The sequence below is a fragment of the Rhinolophus ferrumequinum genome, chromosome 17, assembly GCF_004115265.2.
Source record: "Rhinolophus ferrumequinum isolate MPI-CBG mRhiFer1 chromosome 17, mRhiFer1_v1.p, whole genome shotgun sequence".
NCBI lineage: Eukaryota > Metazoa > Chordata > Mammalia > Chiroptera > Rhinolophidae > Rhinolophus > Rhinolophus ferrumequinum.
In genome coordinates this window covers 62,762,222-62,785,157 of record NC_046300.1, presented here as the reverse complement: position 1 = coordinate 62,785,157, position 22,936 = coordinate 62,762,222, and the positions used below count along the sequence as shown (strand labels likewise).

The window sequence follows — 22,936 nt, the reverse complement described above, 5'->3', positions numbered from 1 at the left end:
CTGCCCCTAACCAAAAGGTCTCCTGAAAGTATTATAGCATTGCTGGGGGCAAGGGTTTAACCTCAATGGTTTCCATCTGCAGAGGAGTCTGGGCGAGAAAAAGAGGTTTCTGGGTTGATATTGAGACATGTGACCTGGATAGAGGCTGGTGTCTCCTGCTATGGGCTGTGGACTCTACCTCCTCACTCCTTGGCACTGACTTTTGGCTCAACGAATGCTATTGAATTGAACCCCATTGGAGGCTAATAAAGGACAAAGAGGAGATTAAATATCATAATTTATTAACGACAGCTATTTACTGCGTACCCATCAGGATTTATATAGTACTGCATTTCATTAGTTCTCAAACTTTATTTTGTACAGAAACAGGGCTTTGCAGAAGGTCGGTGGTGAGGCCTAATTTGTGTTTGTAACAAATTCCCAAATGAAGGTGAATACTATCAGTTTACAAATGAAGACAGTAGTGCTCAAGGTCTCATAGGTAAAAAGTGGAGTTAAAAATTTAAATTCTTTCTGGATTCTACATCTCATTCTTGTCCCACTCCAAAGAAGGATATACATATGTATGTATATCTACATCTGATTATTTTTCTGTATCCGGTCATACACAAACACACATACACACATCTATCAATTTTTGATTCTGGAGGAAAATACCTACTCTAAAATTTTATTGCCATTTATCTTTAGGCAATGAGATCATGGTCTAAATTATTCTTTAACTTTTGTGCTTTTCTTTTCCTTATATTTTTCTTCTAGCTACCTAAATATAAAACTTTTTCTCAGAAAAAAAGTTCTTTCAATTTAGTTTCATTTCCACTGAGTTTCTTACCTGACAGAATGATGTGACACTTAACGTTAATATTCGTATTAACAAAGAAAGAAAATATCTTTATCCCACCCCTATAAACTGATCTAGAAAAATTTTACTCTTAAAATGAGTGCCGTTATGCAAACATGTTGGAACCGTTCTCAGAAGTAGAAAGTGAAAATTCCCCTGATGCTTTGCCTCAGATGGAAGCTCTGGCATATTAGGGTGGCTCTTCCAGGAGTTTTTTCATAGAACATACCATTTTACATAATTATTAACATATAAATTGAATAAACATAATGTATTACATATAGATTTTCACGCAGCCTAAAAATATACACTGGATAAGATTTCTCTAATTGAGCGTAGTTAATTAAGATTATAATTACAGCGAAAAGCTTTAAAGCACGCGGAAGCATCAGCAAAGGCAGCCCGGCTCTGCAGACTCCGCCCCGCCCCGCCGGCCCCGCCCCGCCCCGCCCTGTCAGGCCCGCCGGCCCCGCCCCTAAGCCTGGTCCTGCCCGCCGTGGGGGCACCTGGGAAGAGGCGGGGAACAATATGGCGGATGGCGAGGAGCCGTAAGTATCCGGGCTCTGCAGGCGCGGCGGGCCGGGCTGGGTTGTGAGAGAGCGTGGCGGTGGGCGGTCGCCGCCTCCACCCGGGGTCCCCCCATCCCCCCGCCCCGTCCCCTCGCCCCCCATCCTCTCGCGGCGCCCATGTGTAGCGTGATGCTGACCCTTCTTTTATTCTCTCTTTCTTTTAGGGAGAAGAAAAGAAGGAGAATAGAGGAGCTGCTGGCTGAGAAGTTAGTGCTGCCGGGAGGCCGGGGCCCTCTCCGGGGACCCCCGCCTCCCCCCACCCCAGGCCTAGGGGACCAGCCGCAGCGGGCCCGGGGGGCTGGGAGGGGGGCACCCAGTGCGCAGGCCGCGCGGCCTCATCCCCTGACCCGAGTCCTGGAGTCCCAGGGGCCAGGCCGGCCAGTCCTGGTTTCTCTCCGGAGGGCGCCAGGCCCCGAGTGCACCGCCGCAGGTCCAGCACGGGCCCGCCGGCTGCTTGACCTAAAGGTCTAGCGGAAGGACCCTAGCGCTCCCGTCTTCCTCCATCCCAAATTGTCAGAGATGTGACCTTGTGAAAGGGGAACCTTAAACACACGAAACGGACCTTAGGCCGTTTTTGGCCTTTCGTAAACACTGAGACAATAGTATTAATTGCAGACTTTCTTTGAGAACTCTGCATGGTACAGTACTAAGCACGTCAATCATTTTTGCAGAATAATTGACTCCTGAAGGAGAGCGTTGACTCCACAGAGCTTATTTTGCCCATTTATTACACACTCTATTTTTTATCAGATGCTTAGTTTTGTGCGGTGAGATACATTTAACAGTGTTTTCCAACGTGGCCAACCCACATTTTTGCTCCTGCCAACATGGGAGGGGAAGAAAGTACTCTTGCAGTGGGTGTGGTGAGTTAGTAATTTCTGTGCCAAATCCCATTAGCAGTGCACCAGAGTGTGTACAGGTATCTCTCTCAGAAAGTTCAATTTCAATTGCTAGGGGACTGGAGTGACAAGCTTAATTTCACATTCCTTCCCACCCTTCATTTCCTTTCCACTTTTGCTTAAAATAACAAAGTTCGAATGCTTATTGTATGCCAAGTATTATACTGAGGCCTCTGTATAGGTTATCTCTTTACCCTTCTGACCTTAAGTAACTAGAAAATCTACAGATGAGGTTTATGGCTGTTAAGTAATCTGCTCAAGGTCGCAATGCTATTGTGGAACCAAACCCAGCCATGACATCAAAACTTATGGTCATTGTTGCTAGACAATACTTCTTGGTACCTTTTGTTAAAATTAGATATTAATAATGTATTTGAAGGTCGAAATTATGGGATTACATGAAATTTGAAAATTAAAAATAATTACAACCAAACATGAATTTTGCACTGAGTAGGAAATACATGTATTTTGTTAGAAGAGTCCCATCATATTCAGCTGTATGTTCTAAAAGGTTTCTAGATGATAATGCCTATCTGTGGTATAATCTAGCCTAAAACTTGCTGTGTTCAGGGGCAACAAAAACCATCTCATAGTATTAAGAGATTCTTTTTATGAAATTTTGAAAATAGGGACCTCTGTTTCAGAGAAGAAAATGTATAAAAATTCTCATCAAAGTTATTTTTAAATCACACCTTTCAAACTTGGATATGAATCCTAGATTTGAAACATCACAATTCTGAAAGTGGAGTTATGTATTTATTTATTTTTTTTGTAACTGATATTTCCTGATCTAAGTGTGTTGAAGAAACAGATTGGGGAAGTTTGCAGTGACCTTTTGTAAGTTCCAAATGTAGAAAAACCCATTTCTTCTTGATTAGACAATATCCCAAGTTTGATTTGGCTTGCTTTAGGAACCCAGAAACATATAGACTGATTTATTTCATCAAACACATGCAGTTAACTTTAAATAAACTATAAAGTAAAGAAAAAAATTAAAAGCATAAGCACAATCACATTAAATATTTCCCTTTTTATTTGAGCAGGTCTGGTGTGATTACCTTTTCATTTGGGGAAACCATAATAGTTGTTTAAGTGTGGCTTTTTCATACTGACCTTTGCAGCTGAATTTACTGTGTTCTGTGCAGAATGGCTGTTGATGGTGGGTGTGGGGACACTGGAGACTGGGAAGGTCGCTGGAACCATGTAAAGAAGTTCCTCGAGCGATCTGGACCCTTCACACACCCTGATTTCGAACCGAGCACTGAAGTGAGAAACGTTTATTTTTAAATAACTCCTCTAATAGTTTTGTGTTTCAAAAATAGCAAAATGCTTTCTTTTTCATTTGCTCTTATAACAAAATACTCATACAGTTATATAAGTTATCTTGAAATACTAAATGCAATATTTGCAACTGATTTTATCTGAATGATTAATATTTGAGTCACTTTCACATTTCTCATGTAATATGTTGAAATTCTTCAAGTAAAATAACTTTATAATCTCGTTTAGAATTCTATATTATAGTTCATTTTAAATTCGTTTAAATGACTTCTGAGACACACCCGTTTTTAGCCTTGCTATGAGAAATTAATTTTCATAGGAATATAGATGCACTTGTTTAAATTTTGAAATATAGTTGAAATGAGCATCTTTACTTAGGATTGAATATAACTAATTGCATGTTACAAATTATGTGACTGCTGTATAATGAATAGAATTTTGGACTGATAGTGTCTGACTCAAAGCAAATGTTCAATTAGATAAAACTTGTTTTTTATTACAAGGTAGAAAAGAGTATTCTTTACAGTAAAGTTTTATATCCTTTTGTGTTTATAAAGAGATACTGTTTTGAAATCGATATATTATGCTTGCTCCTTAAATTAAGGTGCCAACTCTTGGGTTTGACACACTCTCATCTGAATAATTTTTCTTTAATCTTGGACAGAATTAACAGTATTCTGTCTTTTTTCGGATCTCGTATTTTCTTGTCCTTTGATTTTTTTTTTCCTGATAATTACGATACTTCCATTAAGCGATTGTTTCAAATTGTATTTCTGTTGACATGCAGTTTTCTAAGAATTTTATCTTTTTTTTCTTCCTGCCATCTCATGTTTTATAAGTTTCACTCACTATATTCAAAAGCCAATGTTGTTACTATTTCTTTTTTTCTTAAGACCTTTAAATACTCTGTTCTTAAGAGTGCTTGATCCTCTGTTCTTAAGATTTTCACACTTTTCTGTTTTTAGGAGGTCAGTTAAATAATGAACCTGATGTTTTCTATCCCTTTTCAAAGTTAAAAAAAAGGTAACTCTTAGCTAGGCATAGTTTTTCTTGTTAGAAATGGCCTTTTAATTTCATTCTATAAAAGTCAATTTAAAAACATTTAAATTGAAATGCTCTGAAATCATTAGGGTTATAGAATTTCTGGTTCAACCTTGTTCATAAATTTAAATAGAAGGTCTGTTCTTTATCCTTATTTGCATTTTTCATGGAAACATCAGAAACTGTTATAGCTTGTTGTATTGATGGTACTTAACGATTTCTATCAACTAGATTTTAATATGCCTTTTCATTCTTTACAGTCTCTCCAGTTTTTGTTAGATACATGTAAAGTTCTAGTCATTGGAGCTGGCGGTTTAGGATGTGAGCTCCTGAAAAATCTGGTAATATATATATGTGTGTGTATATATACAAAATATGTATTTTTTCTCCTTTGTGATAGTTTTCCTTTTCTGTCATACTGGGAAATTTCTTTATAATGATTGTTAACCATTGTCTTGAGCCTTTGTTAGATAAGTTTAGCAGGTCAGATTCCAGACAGTAATTAGAATGATGATATAACTTTGGAACATTTTAAATTCTAAAATTCTCAACTGTAAAATCATTGATATAAATTCTTCTGTTTTCTTCTTTGCTTTTTATCAAAGAAATCTTTGTGCTTCCTCTTGGAAAGTGCTCGTTCATCAGTGAAGTAAATAACAAAACTGATAATTCATATTTTAACATGTAATTTCAAAGAATTTATTATTTCTTTTGTACCTTCAGCAACCCACTTAGGTGGGTAGGGCACTGGCTCATTTTATATAGAGGGAGACACAGGTTCAGAGAGATTAAATGACTTGCCCAAGTTTTTCTGGGTTAGAGTGATAGGCCTGGAATCTAACGCAGGCCATCAATTCTTAGTCAATTCTTTTCACTGAACCATAGATCAATACATGACCTAATCAGACTAATATTTGATGACAACATGATAATAGACGCATAAAATTTGGGAAAGTGGAGCCATTTTTCTTTTTTCATCAATTTGTTTTTAATGAATAACATTTTATGAGAAGGTCACTATTTAGTGAAACCTTTATATACTGGTTGGAAATCCATAATTTGTGATTTAATTAATTGGTTCCATTGACTTCAGATAACCATAAAGTAGCTTTTTTTTAAAAAAAAATAAGTATCAGTTTATGTAACAAAAATGAATAGGAGGAGAATTGACTTAGAGTTGATATATACTAGGCTTCTTGGTGATACACAGAAAAGTGGAAATGCTAGAATAGACTCCTTAGAAACTGAAGCAAATGAAAGAACCAGATGAAGGACCTAAAAAGTCAGCGATGGGACTAAAGTTTTTGTTTTTGTTTTTTTAAAGTTTTTAATTTTTTATTTATTTATTTTTTTGCCCCCACTCCCTCGGTCTTTAAGCCATTGTTTCTTAGTCGAGTTGTAGGGGCTAAAGTTTAAATATAAACAGCTACATTAATTTTGCTAGGAAATACTAATGTCACTCCTAGTGAAACTGTAAAAACTTTATATGCTTCATGGTACTTGGTGCTGTGTTGCGTTCTGTGGGGATTGTAGATCATCATGGTCTCTGTCCTTAATGAATTTGAGGTTCCACTGGGGAGATGACTCACACACAAAATAAATAGCAGTGTGTGTAAGGTACTTTGTGGGGGTGCCAAAATGACAACCTTACCAGACATAAATACTCTAGCAGAGTGAGAACCAAAGAGTTCTAGAAGGGAAGAATGAGCAGTGGTTTTGGTAGGCATTGTATGCACAAGTCCCCTAATGCTTAACTTTTTCCATTTTGAAGCTGTTTGCAAATGTGATATATACTAATTTTAAATGTAAAGTAATTGGAGATTAGATCTGAGGAGTAGTCATCAAATAACTTTAGGAGTGGCCATATTATTTACTGCTTTGTAATAACCTCTTACATAAAAGAAGAAAACGAAGGGTTTTCAATTTCACCACTTCTAACTTTGCTTATTTCATACATAAGTACATAAGAAATACATATCTTTTTCAACATTGATTGTAAGACCCCCAAGTCTCATTCTAAAAAATAACATGACATTAATACTGCTTGAGCAAATATTGATTGTCTCCTCCTCCATATGCCAGGCACTATTTTAGATGCTAAAGATAGAGCATTGAACAGTACAGACAGGTGTCTGTGTTTGTGGGGCTTACATTTTAGTGGAAGGAAAAAGACACATAATATGTCAGACGGTAATAAATGTTTTGGAGAAAGAATGGTTGGAAGATAGGTGGCCTGGAGGGAAGGGCAAGGGTTTATAAAAAGGTGCTATTTGAACAAAAGATAAGCAGGAGCATTCTAGACAGACAGAACAGCAGGAGCAGAAGCTGTGAAGTGAGAGGTTGACTGTTATGTTCTAGGACAATGAGAAGGTCACTGTAGCTAAAGCAGAAGTGGGTAAGGGCGAGCGTTTTTGGAGACGATATCAGAGAGGTCGTGGGAGATGGAGGGAATTGAAATGAATATCACAAAAGGCTTTGGAGGTTACTATAAGAACTTAGCCTTTTATTCCGAGTCAGGCAGGTGGAGAGATTTAAGCAGATGAGTTGAGTTGACTTGATCTGACCTTTAACCTGGATCACTGTGGCTGATGTATTGCAAAAAAAACTAAATGAAGAATATAGGAGGAAGCCGAGAGTCTAGTTAGGAGGTTGTTGCAGTCATCTAGGCAAGAGATGACAGTGATTTGGAACAGGGTGGTAGCATTGTAGGTGGTGACAGATGCTCAGATTATGGATATGTTTTGGAGATGGAGTCCCCAGGATTTGCTAATGGATTGGTTGTGGGACATAAGAGAAAGAGATGAGTCAGGAATGATGCAACAAGGGTTTTGCCCTGAGCAACTGAAAAGATGGGATTAGCATTCACTGAAAAGAGGGACTGGGAAAGGACAGATTTGGTGGTGGTGGTGAACAAGGATGGTTAAGTGGTTTTGGAAACTGTTGAGTTTGAGATGTCTGTTGAATGATGCTTTATCTTGTAAGACTGTCTGAGATGACCAGAACCAAGTACAAGGGCACTCTAAATTCTGGCCTGTAAAGTAGGAGAAAAACTCCTGAGTGTGGTGAAGTGGGAACCAATTTTTTAGGAGTGTTCAAATTCACATGAGTGCGATGACCAAGTGAAGAATGTGTTTTAAGGAATTGATCCACACAGTGCCAAATGCTTCAGATGGGTAAGGTCAGAGAGACTGAAAATTAATCATAGAAGGGAGGAATATGGAGATCACTGGTGATTTTGACAAGTGTAGTTTTCGGTGGAGTGGTGGGAGTGAAAGCTTGTTAAAGTAAGCACAAGAAAGGAGCTTGAGAAAACAAGTATGGACTGCTCTTTTGAAGTTGTCTCATTACAGAGCCAGGCAGAAAATGGGGGAAATAATTGACAAGTGATTTAATTTGATCACTTAAGTAAACTGACCAAGACCAGAAAAGCATAATTAATTAATAAGACTTACTTTTTTCACTCTCTTGCTTCTAGTATATTTTAGCAGTAGTTGTACTGTTAGAATTCATGGTATTATCGTTGGAACACAACAGTTTTTTATTTTTCCCTAGCTGTTTTGATTGCTTGTTCTTGAGTCAGTACTTTTAAGATATTCCTCCTCTGTGTGCAGTGTACCTATGTGTGTGTGTTTATAATATATACCTTATAATGGTTATTTCTGAATCGTGGCATGCTTGCTGTTATATCGACCTAGATAAAGCTTACATGAATTGTTTTTAACAATATTCTGAAAAAATAATAATAAGCCCAGTTAATTAGTCAGACTAGTAAAATTAAAGTATATAGCAGCAGCAAAGGAACAAACTTTACAAATATGTTTCTGGGATTATAAAACAACTGTAGAAATTTTGAGTTGTTCTCTATTGGTCGTAGACTGTTTAAAACTGAGTAGCCGCACATTTTTGACCTTTACAAGAACCATGAATTACATATGCATTGTAAGACTCCTTAGCCATTGAATAAGATTATGTAGAGTTTATGATTGAGAATTTGTAGATTTAGGACTACATTGCAAACCTTAAATTTTTCAAATATGAGGAAACTTGTGCTTAATTGGATTCTTTTTGTTCCCACAGGCATTGTCTGGTTTTAGACAGATTCACGTTATAGACATGGACACTATAGATGTTTCCAATCTAAATAGGCAGTTTTTATTTAGGTAAGTTTTAACATCTTAAAGAAATTTTCAAAAAGTTTATGTGTTTTTGAGGTGATTGTACTCCGAAGACACAGAGTTCAGCTCTTTTCCTGGTGATTTCATAAGAGAACAGTAGCTGGAATATTAGGCCCTAGTGAGACATATTAGTGAGGACTTGTGAGCCAGTCTTGGAATGGTGACTCTGGGATGATGAAGTTGTGATGGAGTTCGAGCTTTTTACAGAAGGGGAAGGAAATGAAGACTTACGGAGAGAAAACCCAGGAACAATTGCAATAGAACAAAGAGGGATAATTACCTTAGACATACATGAAATATAAAAATCAGTTAGGAATGGTTTGTTAGAAATGATTTTAACAACTGGAAGCGGGACATAGCAGATTTGAGGGAAAAATCATTAGTGAATTTTAGCAAGTGAATAAAAGTGTCTATTAGTTAAAGAATTGCAGATACGGAGAGGTAATGAATGGACTTTTTTTCTCTCGTGATTAGGGTACTGACAGAAAGCAATCAGTTAGTCCTGGGTATATAGGATAAGTTTAGGTTAGCAGAAAAGATAAAATTAAGTTTTAGGATAGTCATTAAAGTATCATTTTGGTAGTCATTTTGGAAAATCTTAAAAGAGATTAAAGGTTGGGTTAAACTAAGTCAAGTCAATGAAATGTTGCAGTGTGAATTCTACATTTAACTTTTATGTATTTTTTTCTTTGTGTATTTCTTAACCTTTGAAATTTCTTTTCTATATAGAAAAGTTTTTGGGCCCTTGCTGGTCCGAAATATTGGTGTATAAATGTTCTTTAAAAAAACACTACTGAAATGATTGGTTATGAAAATAATGGCCATTTCCTTTAATTTATGGCTAAAATAATGATTGAAGATCTTGATAGTTAACTATTGAGTGCTTAGGATTTATTAAGTGCATCCTAAGAAACCTCTGTATTACATCATTTAATCTTGGAGCAACCCTCAGCGTAGATACTTTTTTTCAAGGTTAAATAGATCAAAATGGCCAGCAAGGCTGATGTGTGTGAAAGGCCATTTTATTCAAGGTGCAGGTTTTAGGTGGAGCCATCTGATTTCCTAATCCTGGAATGGGAGGGTCGCAAACAGTCTCCATAGAAACAATCTAGGAGTTATTTTGTTTCAGTTCTACTGTAAAAGCACATAAAATCCACAACTTAAAAGAATCTTGACAGTCTACGTTTTCCCTCTTATATGCCTAGTGAAGAGCTCTGTCCAGAGTAGCTGAATGCAATACTGAAATCAAATTCCTTGATTTATGCTAGAGCCAAGAACACTGCTTTATTGGAGAGAAGAAAATTCACCTGCTAACGTGTTTTTTCCTTAAAATTCCAATTTTAAATGAAATATTTCTAATAAACACATTGATTTAAAATTTTTTTTTTTTTTTGCTTATTTCTAGTGTTTACTCTGCTTAGGTATGAAGGAATACAAAAAAGTTAAGAACATGATCATTTTCTTCTAGGTGTTCATAGTCTGCTGGGTATGGTAGACCTATGTGTATAACAAAAAATATGTTGTGAAAAAGTAGTAATGGAGCACTTACGATGTACATATGAGGGAGTGATTCCTGTGGAGTATGAGGAAATATTAGGAAAGAAAATACCATTTGCCATGAGATTAGAAGAAAGAATTCATGTCTTTTCCTATCTATAGCTATGATTATTATTTAAGAGTGATCTTTTGAGGCCTTATATTTTTAGCTTCTTGAAAATATTGGTGACATTTGCAATTTTAGATAATGCCTTTGGAATTACTCCTTCCAAAATGTGGTTATGACTTCTTATGGGACACTAAATCAGCACACATGGGAAGAAGGGGATAAATGAAGGTTCTTACATCCCTAGAATGAATCTCTTTGTATATATTTCAGCCAAGACCTACATAGTAACACCTTGAAGGTCTACGGTTCAGGGCAGGTAACTTGGAAGGCTCTGGGTCTGGGATAGTTTTTTTACATTGGGAAATGCCACAATGAGAAATGACCAAGAAACATGTCATTATTAGGCTTTACGTGGGGGGAAAAGTCTTCACATTTTCATTTAAATATTTAGAATTGTCAGTACTTGTAAATACTTAATTTGGAACATCAACAAAGGTTGACATTTAGTGTTGAATAACACTAAATTATTCATCACAGATACTTAGAAAAAATATTTCTTCTAAATATTCTCTATTTTATGTGTGAAACTATGTAGATTATCTAGATTTATATCATGAATGATAATTTAAATATAATTTTTCCCATAGGCCTAAAGATGTTGGAAGACCTAAAGCTGAAGTTGCTGCAGAATTTCTTAATGACAGAGTTCCTAATTGTAATGTAGTTCCGTATCCTTTTGACAAAAACAGTAATTTTTTAAAGCTTTTTTTTCTTTATTATAAAAGCCATGTTTAATATAGAAAACACAGATAAGCAAACAGAAAAAAAGATCATCAGCAGTAGGTTTAATACTGAGATAACTGCTGATAACATTTTGATTTATATCCTTCCAATCTTTTCTTTAAGGTTATATAAATATTTTTTGCCCTAATTTTTAGATTAAGCTTCTGTAGCCATTGTCATCATTTATTTTGCGTTATTACCCTTAATTTCAGTGTCAGTTGCATATCTCCTCTACTAGATTGTAAACTACTAGGCTGGATCTCCTTACAGTAGCAGACAGACTAGACAGTCAGTATGTTATTATCCAAATGGAAAGTGTGTCAGCATCAATTTATTTTTATAAAAAGTATAGTTTTAAGGAGTATTCACACTCCGTTGGCTTTAGCACCTTTAAATTAGGGGAACTTTTAGTATTTTATAGAAATTCAGAAGATGGTATTTGCTATGTAGAAAATTCCACAGGATACAAAATCAATATACAAAAATCAATTGTATTTCTATATTGTAGTGAAAACTGAAACTGAAATTTAAAATACAATGCCATTTACAACCCCTCAAAACAAAGTTAGGTATAAATAAAACAAGTATGGGATTTGTATGCTGAAAACTACAAAATGCTGATGAAAGAAGTCAAAAAAGTTCTAAACAAATGCAGAGATATTTCATGTTCAAAAATTGGACAGTTAAACATAGTAAAGATTTCACTTTTACCCAAATTTGTATCCAAGTTTAACACAATTTCTACCAAAATCCCAGGAGTTGTTTTTTCGATACAGACAAAATTGTTCTAAAATTGATATAGAAAGGCAAAGGAATACCTAAAACTGCTGAAAAAGAACAAAGTGGGAGGAGTTACTATTTAATTTCAAGAATTACATAGCTACAAAAATCAAGATTGTGTAGTATTGCCAGAGAGAGAGAGACACACATCAGTAGAACAATAAAATAACAAGGAATAGCCCCATGCAAGTGTGGCCAATTGATATTTGACAAAGGTGGGAAAACAATTCAATGGAGGAAGGATAATCTCTTCAACAAATTGTGGGGGCACCATTAGATATCCGTAGGCAAAAAAACGATCCCGACTTAATCAAAATTACCAAAAGTAAATCAAAATGGATCATAGGTTTAAGTGTCAAATGTAAAACTAAAACTTGAGATGATAACAGGAGAAAATCTTAGGGATCTGGGGCTTGGTGCAATGTCCTTAGACCACATTAAAGGCATGATCCATAAAAGGAAAAAATTGATAAATTGAACTTCATCAGAATTAAAAATGTTTGCTCTGTGAGGGACCCTGTAAAGAGGATGAAACGACAAGCTGCAGATTAGAAAATGGTTATGAAGCAGGTATCAGACAAACAACTCGTCTAAAATACATAAGGAACTTTCAAAACTCAACAGTGCAATTAGAAAATAGACAAAAATATGAAGGGATAGTTCACTAAAGAATATGGGAAAAGATGTTCAACATTGTTAGTTATAACAAATCCAAATTATGACCACATTGAGATATTACCACTCCTCTATTAGAATAGCTAAAATGAAAAATTATAATAACGAATATTGGCAAAGGTACAGAGAAGCTGGATCACTCATACATTGTTGGTGGGAAATATAAAATAATATAGTATCTGGAAAGTAGTTTGACAGTTTCTTAAAAATCAAGCATGCGCTTTCCATATGACCCAGCAGTTTCATTTCTGGGCATTTATCCCAGAGAAGTGATACTTAACATCTGCATAAAAACTTGAATGTTCATAACAGCTTCCTTTGCAGTAGTCAAAAACTGGAAACAATCAAAATATCTGTCAATAGATGAATTGTTTAACTGTGGTACAGCTATACTATGGAATAATACTGAGCAATTAAAATGCATCAAGTAATGAAACATGTAACAACTTGGATGGATATCAGGGTCATTATGCTGAATGAAAAATGCCAATCTCTAAAGGTCCTATATTGTCTGATTCTATTAATATAAGTCTTCAAATGACAAAATTATAGACATGGAGAGCCAATGATTGACGGATTAGTCATGGTGTGGGGGCGGAGGAGGTATGACTCCAAAGGGGCAGCATGAGGGAGATTGTGGTGATGGAGTGTTGTATATCTAGACGGGTGGTAGGTACATAAATCTACACATTTTTAAATGACAGAATTATACACACATAGTACCAATGTCACATTTGTGGTTTTGATAGTGTACTAATGTAAGATACAACCACTGGGGGAAACGTGGTAAAAGGCGCACAGGACCACTCTACTATCTTTGCAACTCCCTGTGGATCTGCATTATTTCAAAATAAAAAGTTTAAAGATGCAAATACAGACCCCTGTTAGAAAGAAAAAAAAGTGTGTACACTATCCTCATTATTTAGTTCTAGTAAACTGAGTATTGTATAGAAATCCAGGATATGCGATTTCTTGGGCTGGCTCCTGGGTCCCCTATTGCTGTTTCTCCACTATTTGCTCTGCTTCTCTTTTGGCAGTTGCATTATGCCTACTGTTTGCATAACATTAAAAAAGAATAGAGGTCTCACTAGGTGAGGGATAGTATTGAATTTATTTTTCATAGCTTAATTAGCAGTCCCTCTTTTCTATTTTGCTTTTAAAATATATATAATGGATTATTGTAATTTTAGAGAAGTATAATTTATGTACTAATTTGCTGTGTTAAAATTTTATTTTGCACATAAGTGCAAAATATGAAATATGAAGAGCTACGATTGATTCACACCCAGTTAATTTTGAATGGGATTGCTTTTGCATCCTCCAGGCAGGTGTAGAATGCTGCTAGAACTCAGTTGGATAAAAAGAGACTTGAAAAAGTGAATAAAATGAGAGAGGAAGAAAGAACTTATGTCTCTTCGCACCCCCTCCCCCTGAAAGAAACAATAACAAATCATCAGCAATTGAAAAAGGTTTTGGAGACATCTATTTTAGTTCTTTTTGTAAATTAGCTTTTCAGTAACTCTTAAAATCACCCAGCTAAATAGAAACTATAGTGTGCTTGTTCCCGTCTCTAAACATTTATTGCCTCTTGGCTTGATGCAGATAGTTGAGGACACACACATTCTGCTTTCCCAGGGCTTATGATTTTATATAAAAACTAAAGTAGAGTGGAATGTATAACAGTCATAATGATACGGGGCTCATGGATGAGACTTAGGGGAAGAGAGTTAGAAAAGAGGTTTTGTTACAAAGTGGGTTGTGCTCATTTTGTCAGATTCCTTGAATTCCACTATTGTGGACATTTATGACTTATTTCTTGTTTTAAATATACATTTATAAGTTTTTCCTCATGGCATTGACAAAATCACTTTACAAATTACAAACTTAGCAGCTTAAGTTCCTTTACCTATATTCAGACATTTCAACAAGATTCAGGATTTTAACGACACTTTCTATCGACGTAAGTTGTTCAATTGAAATTCTCGCTAAATTCTTACTATTTTTGAGTTGGTGGCTATTTGAAGGGTATTCAGTTGCTTTTGTTTCTTGGTGTTAGCTTTTCAGTAAGGGTGCTGACAGACTGAAAAGAGATTGGCACGGTTTTAATTCTTGATACGTTTAACGTTTTTTTCTATGCTGACTTGAGTAAGGATTGTTCAAGAATTAAGAACTATGTGTTTGTGTGTGTTTGTATTATAATAAAAACTGGGGTTTTTGTATTTTCTTAGAAAGTGTAAATTATTATGCCTTGGCATTTTAAAAAACTAAACTTGCATTTTTTTTTTTCTTGTAGAATTTCATATAATAGTCTGTGGACTGGACTCTATCATAGCCAGAAGATGGATAAATGGCATGCTGGTAAAGACTTCATTCAGTGTTACGGTTCTCTGAGGTTCTGTTGTTGCTCTTAACACAGTGAATATTAGAATTGCGTATCATATATTTGAAAAATCTGAGTTTATTTAATTTTCAATTAAATATGTGTATTTCATTGTTTATTGCTTCATATATTTTTGAAAAAGCAGAGTTTATTTATTTCCAAATAAGTACATGTACGTCATTGTTTATTGCTAGTCATTCATTTTTCAGGTGAGGACATCAATTGCTAATATCATAATCCCTTGATTTGATATATTAGTACTCAGTAATGCTATAATTGACTTGTCTAATTACTTGACAGCATGCTTCTTTTTTTGAATTGTTATCTCCCTTTCCTTTTAACCCCTTCACATAATTTTCCTAGATATCGCTTCTAAATTATGAAGATGGTGTATTAGATCCAAGCTCCATTATCCCTTTGATAGATGGGGGGACAGAAGGCTTTAAAGGAAATGCCCGTGTGATCCTGCCTGGAATGACTGCTTGCATTGAATGCACGCTGGAACTGTATCCACCACAGGTAATCTAGAAAGCACCTGAGTCTGTTTTATAGTGTCTCGTGTTAGAATTAGAGTTCAAGTGTTAAGTCTCTTCAATATGTAGGATTTGTAATTATGGGTAACCACATTTTAAAAATCGTACTAAGAAGATGATAAAATATGAAATTCTGCTCTATTTGAGGAAAGATAATGGACTGTCATAGTTTTGATACTATTTTCATAATTCGTTTGTGTTAATTTTTTTATTTGGAGAGTAGAAACTAAGGGATCAGTTAAAAAACTGTATGTTGGGATAGAGCTGTATTTTGGAAGAGAGCTATAATTACCTACTTTCAAGGACAGTTGGAATTTGATTTATAAGTATAAATAATCGTATGACTATTTACTTAGAATTAATTTAACTCTGAATTTGCTTTCATTTCATACCTTCACATTTATATATCAGGTAAACATAACAAAGTGCTCATATTTGAGAATTTATTCAGAGCTTCTCTTCTCATGGCCTAACAAAGTTAAATTTATATACCTTGTAACTGTAGGGCAAACCTCTTTTTATAGGTAGGTCAACCTAAATGAAGTGACTCAGATGCTTTCTCTTAATTTTAGAAACATTAATGGTATAACAGTTTTGTTTCTGTAAGTGGAAGGCCAAGATGAAATATAAGAAACTGTTATAGATTAGATCATAAATAGAAGTTACATTTTAAAATAATTTATTGTGTTTCTAGGTTAATTTCCCCATGTGCACCATTGCGTCTATGCCCAGGCTCCCAGAACACTGTATTGAATATGTAAGGATGCTGCAGTGGTCTAAGGAGCAGCCTTTTGGAGGTAATAAACCTAATTACATTATTACTTATTCATTACTATTACTTATTCATCTATGTTATTCATTTGGATAATGACATTAAAAAGACATTGATTTATATTTACATGTTTCTGTCTTCCTCTCCTTTTTTTCTCCCCTAATAGAAGGGGTTCCATTAGATGGAGATGACCCTGATCATATTCAATGGATTTTCCAAAAATCCCTAGAGAGAGCATCACAATTTAATATTAGGGGTGTTACATACAGACTCACTCAAGGTAAGTTACTGAATTGTCATGAATTATGAATTTGGGATGATCCTTTTTTAGGGGCTGGGGATGCTTTGGAAGAAACAATTGATAAGTGATTTTAGACAGTACCATCCATTTGAAGTTTAATGACGGTACCATGGAAATAATAATTTGCAGGTGCCCCAACTTGGTAGAAGGGAAATGAGTTCAGCAAAATCCATACTATTACTTAGCTAGGAGGACTTGAATACAATCACTGAGTCTTATTTACTTAGGACTGGAAGAGACCCTAATGCATCCAAGCTAGCTCATTCACTTTATCCTTCACTGAAGAGCAGCTTACCACCTCCTGGGGCAGTCTGTTCCATATTCGGACAAGACTGTTAGACAATTATTCTATCTATTGAGCAGAAATCTCCATCTTCAGTTTGAGTATTGTCCCAGGGTATGCCTTACATAAATCGAATACCCTTTTAAGTATTAGCACTTAACATATTGAGTACAGTGATCGCATTCCCTCCAAATCTTTATCACTGCCTCCCTAGTTCCTTTAACCCTTTGAAATGAGGCATGACTTGAAATCACCATTTTGTTGTTTTTCTCTAACCATATTTCAGTTATCCATACTTCTCTTAACTAGGTTAGAATGTATCATTCTAGGATTGGTCTTATTTTAGATAATAGCCTTCTGATAACTCTGGTAATTGATACAGTCTTAGAGGAGAACAGGGTTTTTTTGTTGTTTATTTGTTTGCTTGTTTATATTGATACTGTACTTTCGATTTTTTGAGGTTATTGTCCAGCAAAATCTAGATGTTTTCTCCACATATGCAATCATTAAGCCACATATGCCTGTTGTAGATAAGGTAGTTATTTTGGGGGGGGTTAGGGGTTTTTTGTTATTTTTATACTCAAGTATAGGTCCTCACAAATTTATTTATTTATTTATTTTTAAGATTTTATTGGGGAAGGGGAACAGGACTTTATTGGGGAACAGTGTGTACTTCCAGGATTTTATGTTTTCCAAGTCAAGTTGTTGTCCTTTCAATCATAGTTGTGGAGGGCGCAGTTCAGCTCCAGGTCCAGTTGCCGTTGTTAGTTGCAGTGGGGTGCAGCCCACCATCCCTAGCGGGAGTCCAACAGACAGCCTTGTGGTTGCGAGCCCACTGGCCCATGTGGGAATCGAACCGGCAGCCTTCGGCATTAGGAGCACAGAGCTCGAACCGCCTGAGCCACCGGGCCTGCCCACAAATTTATTCTTAATTTCAACCAGCTGTTCTTTCTCTTATATACGTATTCTTTTATGCCTGCCAACTTACCTGTTCTTTCTAGATTCATTTCAGCTGTTGTTTTGATAATCATATCCTTTATCTCTTTAACAGATAATTTAAAAAAATTAACAAGACTGAAATGGCAGAGAACATACCTCTGAATCGTACTTCTGGTCTGGCCCTAAATTTTAGGTTTATCTCATTCTGATGATCAGACTTTCTTGAGTACTTCATATTTCTTTGTCTTGTTCTCAAGGATGTCATGAAAGACCTTTCCAGGTATTCTACCAAAGCCTGGATACTGTCTTCCACATTTCCCTGGGTTGCCAAGCTAGTCATAGTAACTAATTGGTCATAGTAACTAACTGACCAATATAACTTGTTTCAGTGAACAATCGTAATGCTCACTCTTAGTGATCGATGCTTCCTAGTCTAGGGACTAACAGTTCATCCTTTCTAGAATTTTGTCCAAGATCACCACCAAGTTCCCAAGAAAGAACTTTTTCCTCTTTGTGAAAATTTGCCGTTTCTCTTCTGTGATTATTTCCTTATAGTGGTGTTGTAGTGATATCATTTGAAAATTCCATTCTTCCACACTCCTTGTTGCTCCTGTACTCCCCCTATTCTGACCTGTTCTGTGTTCCTTGAACACCAACCTCATTCCTACCTTAGAGCTGTACTAGAGATATGCATGCCTGGACTGCTCTTCCCCTCAAGACTGCCTGCTTATCCCTCAGGTATCAAGTTAACCAGTTTTCCTGATTGTTCAACGGAAGATGACTTCTTAGCCATTTCCTATTTTATCTTTTTATAATGGCTCAGAACTAATGGTAGCCTCCTTTTTCTATGAAAGGAATATTTCATTCTTACACTCTCATATGTCCCAAAGCAAGGGCTTTGCCCTAGCTGTTGACTCTGTAGAAATGCTCTTTCCCTAGGTTATTGCATGGCTGGGTCTTTCTTACGGTTTAGGTTTCAGCCCAAATTGTCACCTTCTCAAAACGGTCTCCCCTGATCATCCAGGCTAATGGACTGCTGCTGCTATTGTAAACTCTTAACACATGCTTTGTTTTGCTTTCTTAATAGAGTTCCTTAGTCTCTAAAGTTTCCTATGTGTTTACTTGTGTGTTATCTCCCTCACCAGAATGAAAGCTCTATAAGAGCAAGTAATTTTGTTCATTGCTACTCTGCATAACACCTAGAATAGTGTCTGGCATATAGTGCACATTTGGTAATTGTCTGAATTAAAAAATGAATTCAGTTAATCCTGATCAGGAATTGTAAACTCATTTCAGTATGTAGCCTCATTTGTCCTTCCATACCTTTGAGCAGGGCTTGGTGTGTGCTTTGCGGACTGGTGATTGAGGGCCTTGACAAGAAGTACAGAAGCAAAATTGGAAGTGAAGTCCAGCTTTCTTGAGGGGTGGGGCATGGAAGGAGTCTTTATCATTTTGGCAGTGCTCTCATTGGATGATATCTGTTACATTCCTCACCGTTTGTGACTACCTGTTCCTCCTTCCAGTACAGCCTCCTATATGTGGTTCATTGGAGAACTGCCCATTTAACCATCAGGAGGTTAGCTCCTCCCTATTTCTCCTCCGAAATTATACGTAATCATATGGTCAGAATTAACTTTTTAAAAACAGCTTTCCAGACTTCTTAACTATCTTTCTTTCATGTCTTCTTACATATTTGCCTTTTTTCCTGAAGTTTTCAAACCTGCCCACACTGGAAGTCACATCTTTCTCACACTCCAAGATAATTAATAAGGCTACTTTTCTTTAAAGTTTTGGTTTTCTAAAATGACCAATTCAAATATAGTTATAAAATAAAATATTTACTTTGTACTTAAAAAAATTGTTTAAGGTGGGTCTTTGTTCATTCCTAAATCTGAATACTGATAATGAAAAAAGTAGCGTAGAAATAGAGACTATGTTTAATATTTTCTGTAGTGCAAGGTGTAGAGTGAAACGACCATTATGTGGGCCAGTAATATCTATTTAATCTTCACACTGTACCTGGAATACAATAAACCCTCCGATTGTTAGCTATTGTTATAGTATTGCCTCATCTTTATATGAAGCTTAGTGAAGAGTTTACTTTTCTTTGCTACTGTAACTTCCTTAAGATTCTGAACATGCTATAAAATGATGAGAATGTGAGAGAAGATTATTTCATGGTTAAACTTAAGTATTTTGTGACTTGAAAGCCTGACGAGTCTAGTTATAGAAAATGATATTTAATAATATTTTCTAACTTAAGAAACCTACTTTTTAAAAGAAATGACCATATTTTAATAAGTATGTTTTTTTCAGGGGTAGTAAAACGAATCATTCCTGCAGTAGCTTCCACAAATGCTGTCATTGCAGGTAAGGAAAAAAGGCCACTACTTAATTTTGTTTTTTAGAGTCAATATCTAAATTGACATTTCTACAGCTACTTGATGCCAGAAAACTGGTGTTCTAGGAATTTGATATCTTCTTGGGTGGCTGGTATAATTAAGCTGTCCAAAAAGGAATAGGCTCTTGGGCCTTGTGTATATTTTGTCTTACATTATGTCATAAAGTGTACCGCTTCTACAAATATAAAATTTGTTAACTTTCTCAGCTTTAAAAAAATAAGAGTATATATATATTTTTAATCAGTCTTGTAAATTTATCTGTTGTAATTTACAACAGACTTTTTAAAAAACTCCTAATTTTAAATGCCTAATTTTCATTGAGTTAAAGCATCTTTGTTTTCTCCCCTCTTCAGCTGTGTGTGCCACTGAGGTTTTTAAAATAGCCACAAGGTAATGAGTTTCATTTGTAACATGTATGTAAATTTCTGTTTGCATCTGGCTCAATTACATAAAGATGGACATTTTTTCATTACAGTGCGTATATTCCCCTTAATAATTACTTGGTATTCAATGATGTAGATGGACTATACACGTACACATTTGAAGCAGAAAGAAAGGTTAGTAGTATTATATGAATGAAAAATTTTTTGATTGTGCATACCTTGATTTTTAAATATTAATTACTGGTTAGAAATATGAACAAAATTGCCCACCCTAAGTATTTTCTAAGCTACTTACTATGTATCTTTTGTAGTATAGCCCAAAATAAATACGATGTAGCAAAATAATTTAGGAAAAATGGCCTATAATGAAAGGCAGGTTTTAAAGCGTAAGAATTTGTTCATAGGAAATTTGCATGGTTGTAAAACAACTTGATTTCATTTCATTGTTATAAAGAGACTCTTCATTATTGGTTCATGTGCCAGTGTGATTTGTTGTGTCTTATACGTAGGAAAACTGCCCAGCTTGTAGCCAGCTTCCACAAAATATCCAGTTTTCTCCATCAGCTAAACTACAGGAGGTTTTGGATTATCTAACCAATAGTGCATCTCTGTAAGTGTTCTGGATTTTTGTTGTAGAATACTTTTTGAGATTTTAAAGCTTTAAAAACTAGAATTGTTTTTTAAAAAGTGATCTTTGATTTTTTCATTTTTCCTCATGATTATATTTAGGCAGATGAAATCGCCAGCCATCACAGCCACATTAGAAGGAAAAAACAGAACACTTTATTTACAGGTGATAAGTGTTCAGTTTTTATTTCTTTCACAAAATTAGATTAAAAGTTTAATTTTATTTAATGTGCTTCACATTCAAATTTTGTTTTCTAGTCAGTGACCTCTATTGAAGAACGAACAAGGCCAAATCTCTCCAAGACATTGAAAGGTATTTTAAATGAGTATATTTACTAATCAGTTTCTTCTTTATGTGTGGGAGGTGAAACTAACAAAGGCTTCTCCATTTGCTCTAAATTGCTTCAAATGATGATATCATAATTATTTTTGTCTTTAGAAACTGGAATAGAATTATTTGCTCTTTTAGAAGAACACGTAAAAATCTCTAAGAAGTCAAGTCTAATATTGCCTTGATTAAAGAAAACTGGGTTTTGATGTTTATCTTGACAATAATACTCTAACTTGTATATGTGTGTGTTAGTTACTGTTTTTGTTGAGATTTTGTTTTGCTTGGGCTAATTATACTTTTTCTATTTTAGAATTGGGACTTGTTGATGGGCAAGAACTGGCAGTTGCTGATGTCACCACACCACAGACTGTACTATTCAAACTTCATTTTACTTCTTAAGGAAAATAAATCTGCACAAAATAGAAAACTTATGGAAATGTTATACTTCATGGATACTAAGAGATTTAATTGATTCATTTTTAGCATTAGTGTTGCTGGAATTTGATTTTTTTAATATAACGAGCCACTCTTTTTTAACTTTATAACTTTCCCTTGAAGACAGAATTTGGGAGGTGGTGCTTTTAAGCATTTTCATTAATAATATGGAAATGATGCCTGAAGAGAAAGATTATGAGCAAATGTATTGCTTCTTTTAGAGAAGGAGGCAAACACCCTCTTATGTGTGAATTTTGTTATTATGGTGAGAGAATACATTCCTCAGTTTTCCTTTGAGCAGCCACGTGCACAAAAGATGTCCCTTTAAAGAAAATAAGAAAATTAAGTTAAATAATATTAAATGTTACAACTTGATATCTAGAGCATAGATGTTGCTTAATATTCACTTAATTGTGGCTGTCCAAATGAGTATCAATTACTGCAAAGGTTACCCTGTCCATAATAATTTGTAAATGGTGTTATAGCTGAATATCTGTGCATGGAAATGGGAAATATTTTCATGTGTTTACTTGTAGTGCCATAGAGGCCAATATGCACAACATTAAAGCCAAGACGTGGATATTTAAAAGAATTTAATGTTTAAATAGTTACCACTGATGCATTCACACTATTTATTAATAAAATCATATATTGTCTACTATTCTCACTGAAACTTAAAAATATATTAAGGATAGTAAGTAGTTCTGTAGTAATGGAATAAATGTGTAGCAGAATTACTAAGACAAAATTTTTATGGCACCTGAACTAATACTTTTGCCACAGTAAATATCTACTGATTTAATTATTTTGCTTTAACATAATACTGTAATGAAATGGAATAGCTGTGTTTTTATATTAAGGTCTCTTAAAATGTCTCTCCCCGCCCTCACCCCCCCAAAA

General features: G+C 35.3%; 1 protein-coding gene across 2 annotated transcripts; it reads left to right on the top strand.

Moving 5' to 3' along the window:
• The first annotated feature begins 1,306 nt into the window (after positions 1-1,306).
• Positions 1,307-22,829, top strand: UBA3 (ubiquitin like modifier activating enzyme 3). Of its 2 annotated transcripts, XM_033132050.1 has the most exons (18): positions 1,307-1,389; positions 1,575-1,616; positions 3,455-3,575; positions 4,892-4,972; positions 8,709-8,791; positions 11,060-11,140; positions 14,567-14,610; positions 14,944-15,008; positions 15,394-15,549; positions 16,258-16,360; positions 16,502-16,615; positions 20,175-20,228; positions 20,614-20,650; positions 20,736-20,817; positions 21,153-21,253; positions 21,373-21,436; positions 21,529-21,583; positions 21,912-22,691. In XM_033132050.1, exons 1-18 carry the CDS (start codon positions 1,370-1,372, stop codon positions 21,998-22,000), a joined length of 1,392 nt encoding a protein of 463 aa, XP_032987941.1. In that variant the 5' UTR covers positions 1,307-1,369; the 3' UTR covers positions 22,001-22,691. The 2 variants fall into 2 exon arrangements, with proteins under 2 accessions (XP_032987941.1, XP_032987942.1); XM_033132051.1 differs by lacking the exon at positions 1,575-1,616 and having other exon boundaries at positions 1,318-1,389; positions 21,912-22,829.
• The last annotated feature ends 107 nt before the right edge of the window (positions 22,830-22,936 follow it).

Bases quoted from the DNA above. Each gene is read 5' to 3' on its own strand.
- UBA3 (XM_033132050.1), top strand. From the start codon at position 1,370: ATGGCGGATGGCGAGGAGCC. The intron at 15,009-15,393 runs GTAAAGACTTCA...TAATTTTCCTAG, and splicing joins GATGGATAAATGGCATGCTG to ATATCGCTTCTAAATTATGA. The intron at 16,361-16,501 runs GTAATAAACCTA...CTCCCCTAATAG, and splicing joins TAAGGAGCAGCCTTTTGGAG to AAGGGGTTCCATTAGATGGA.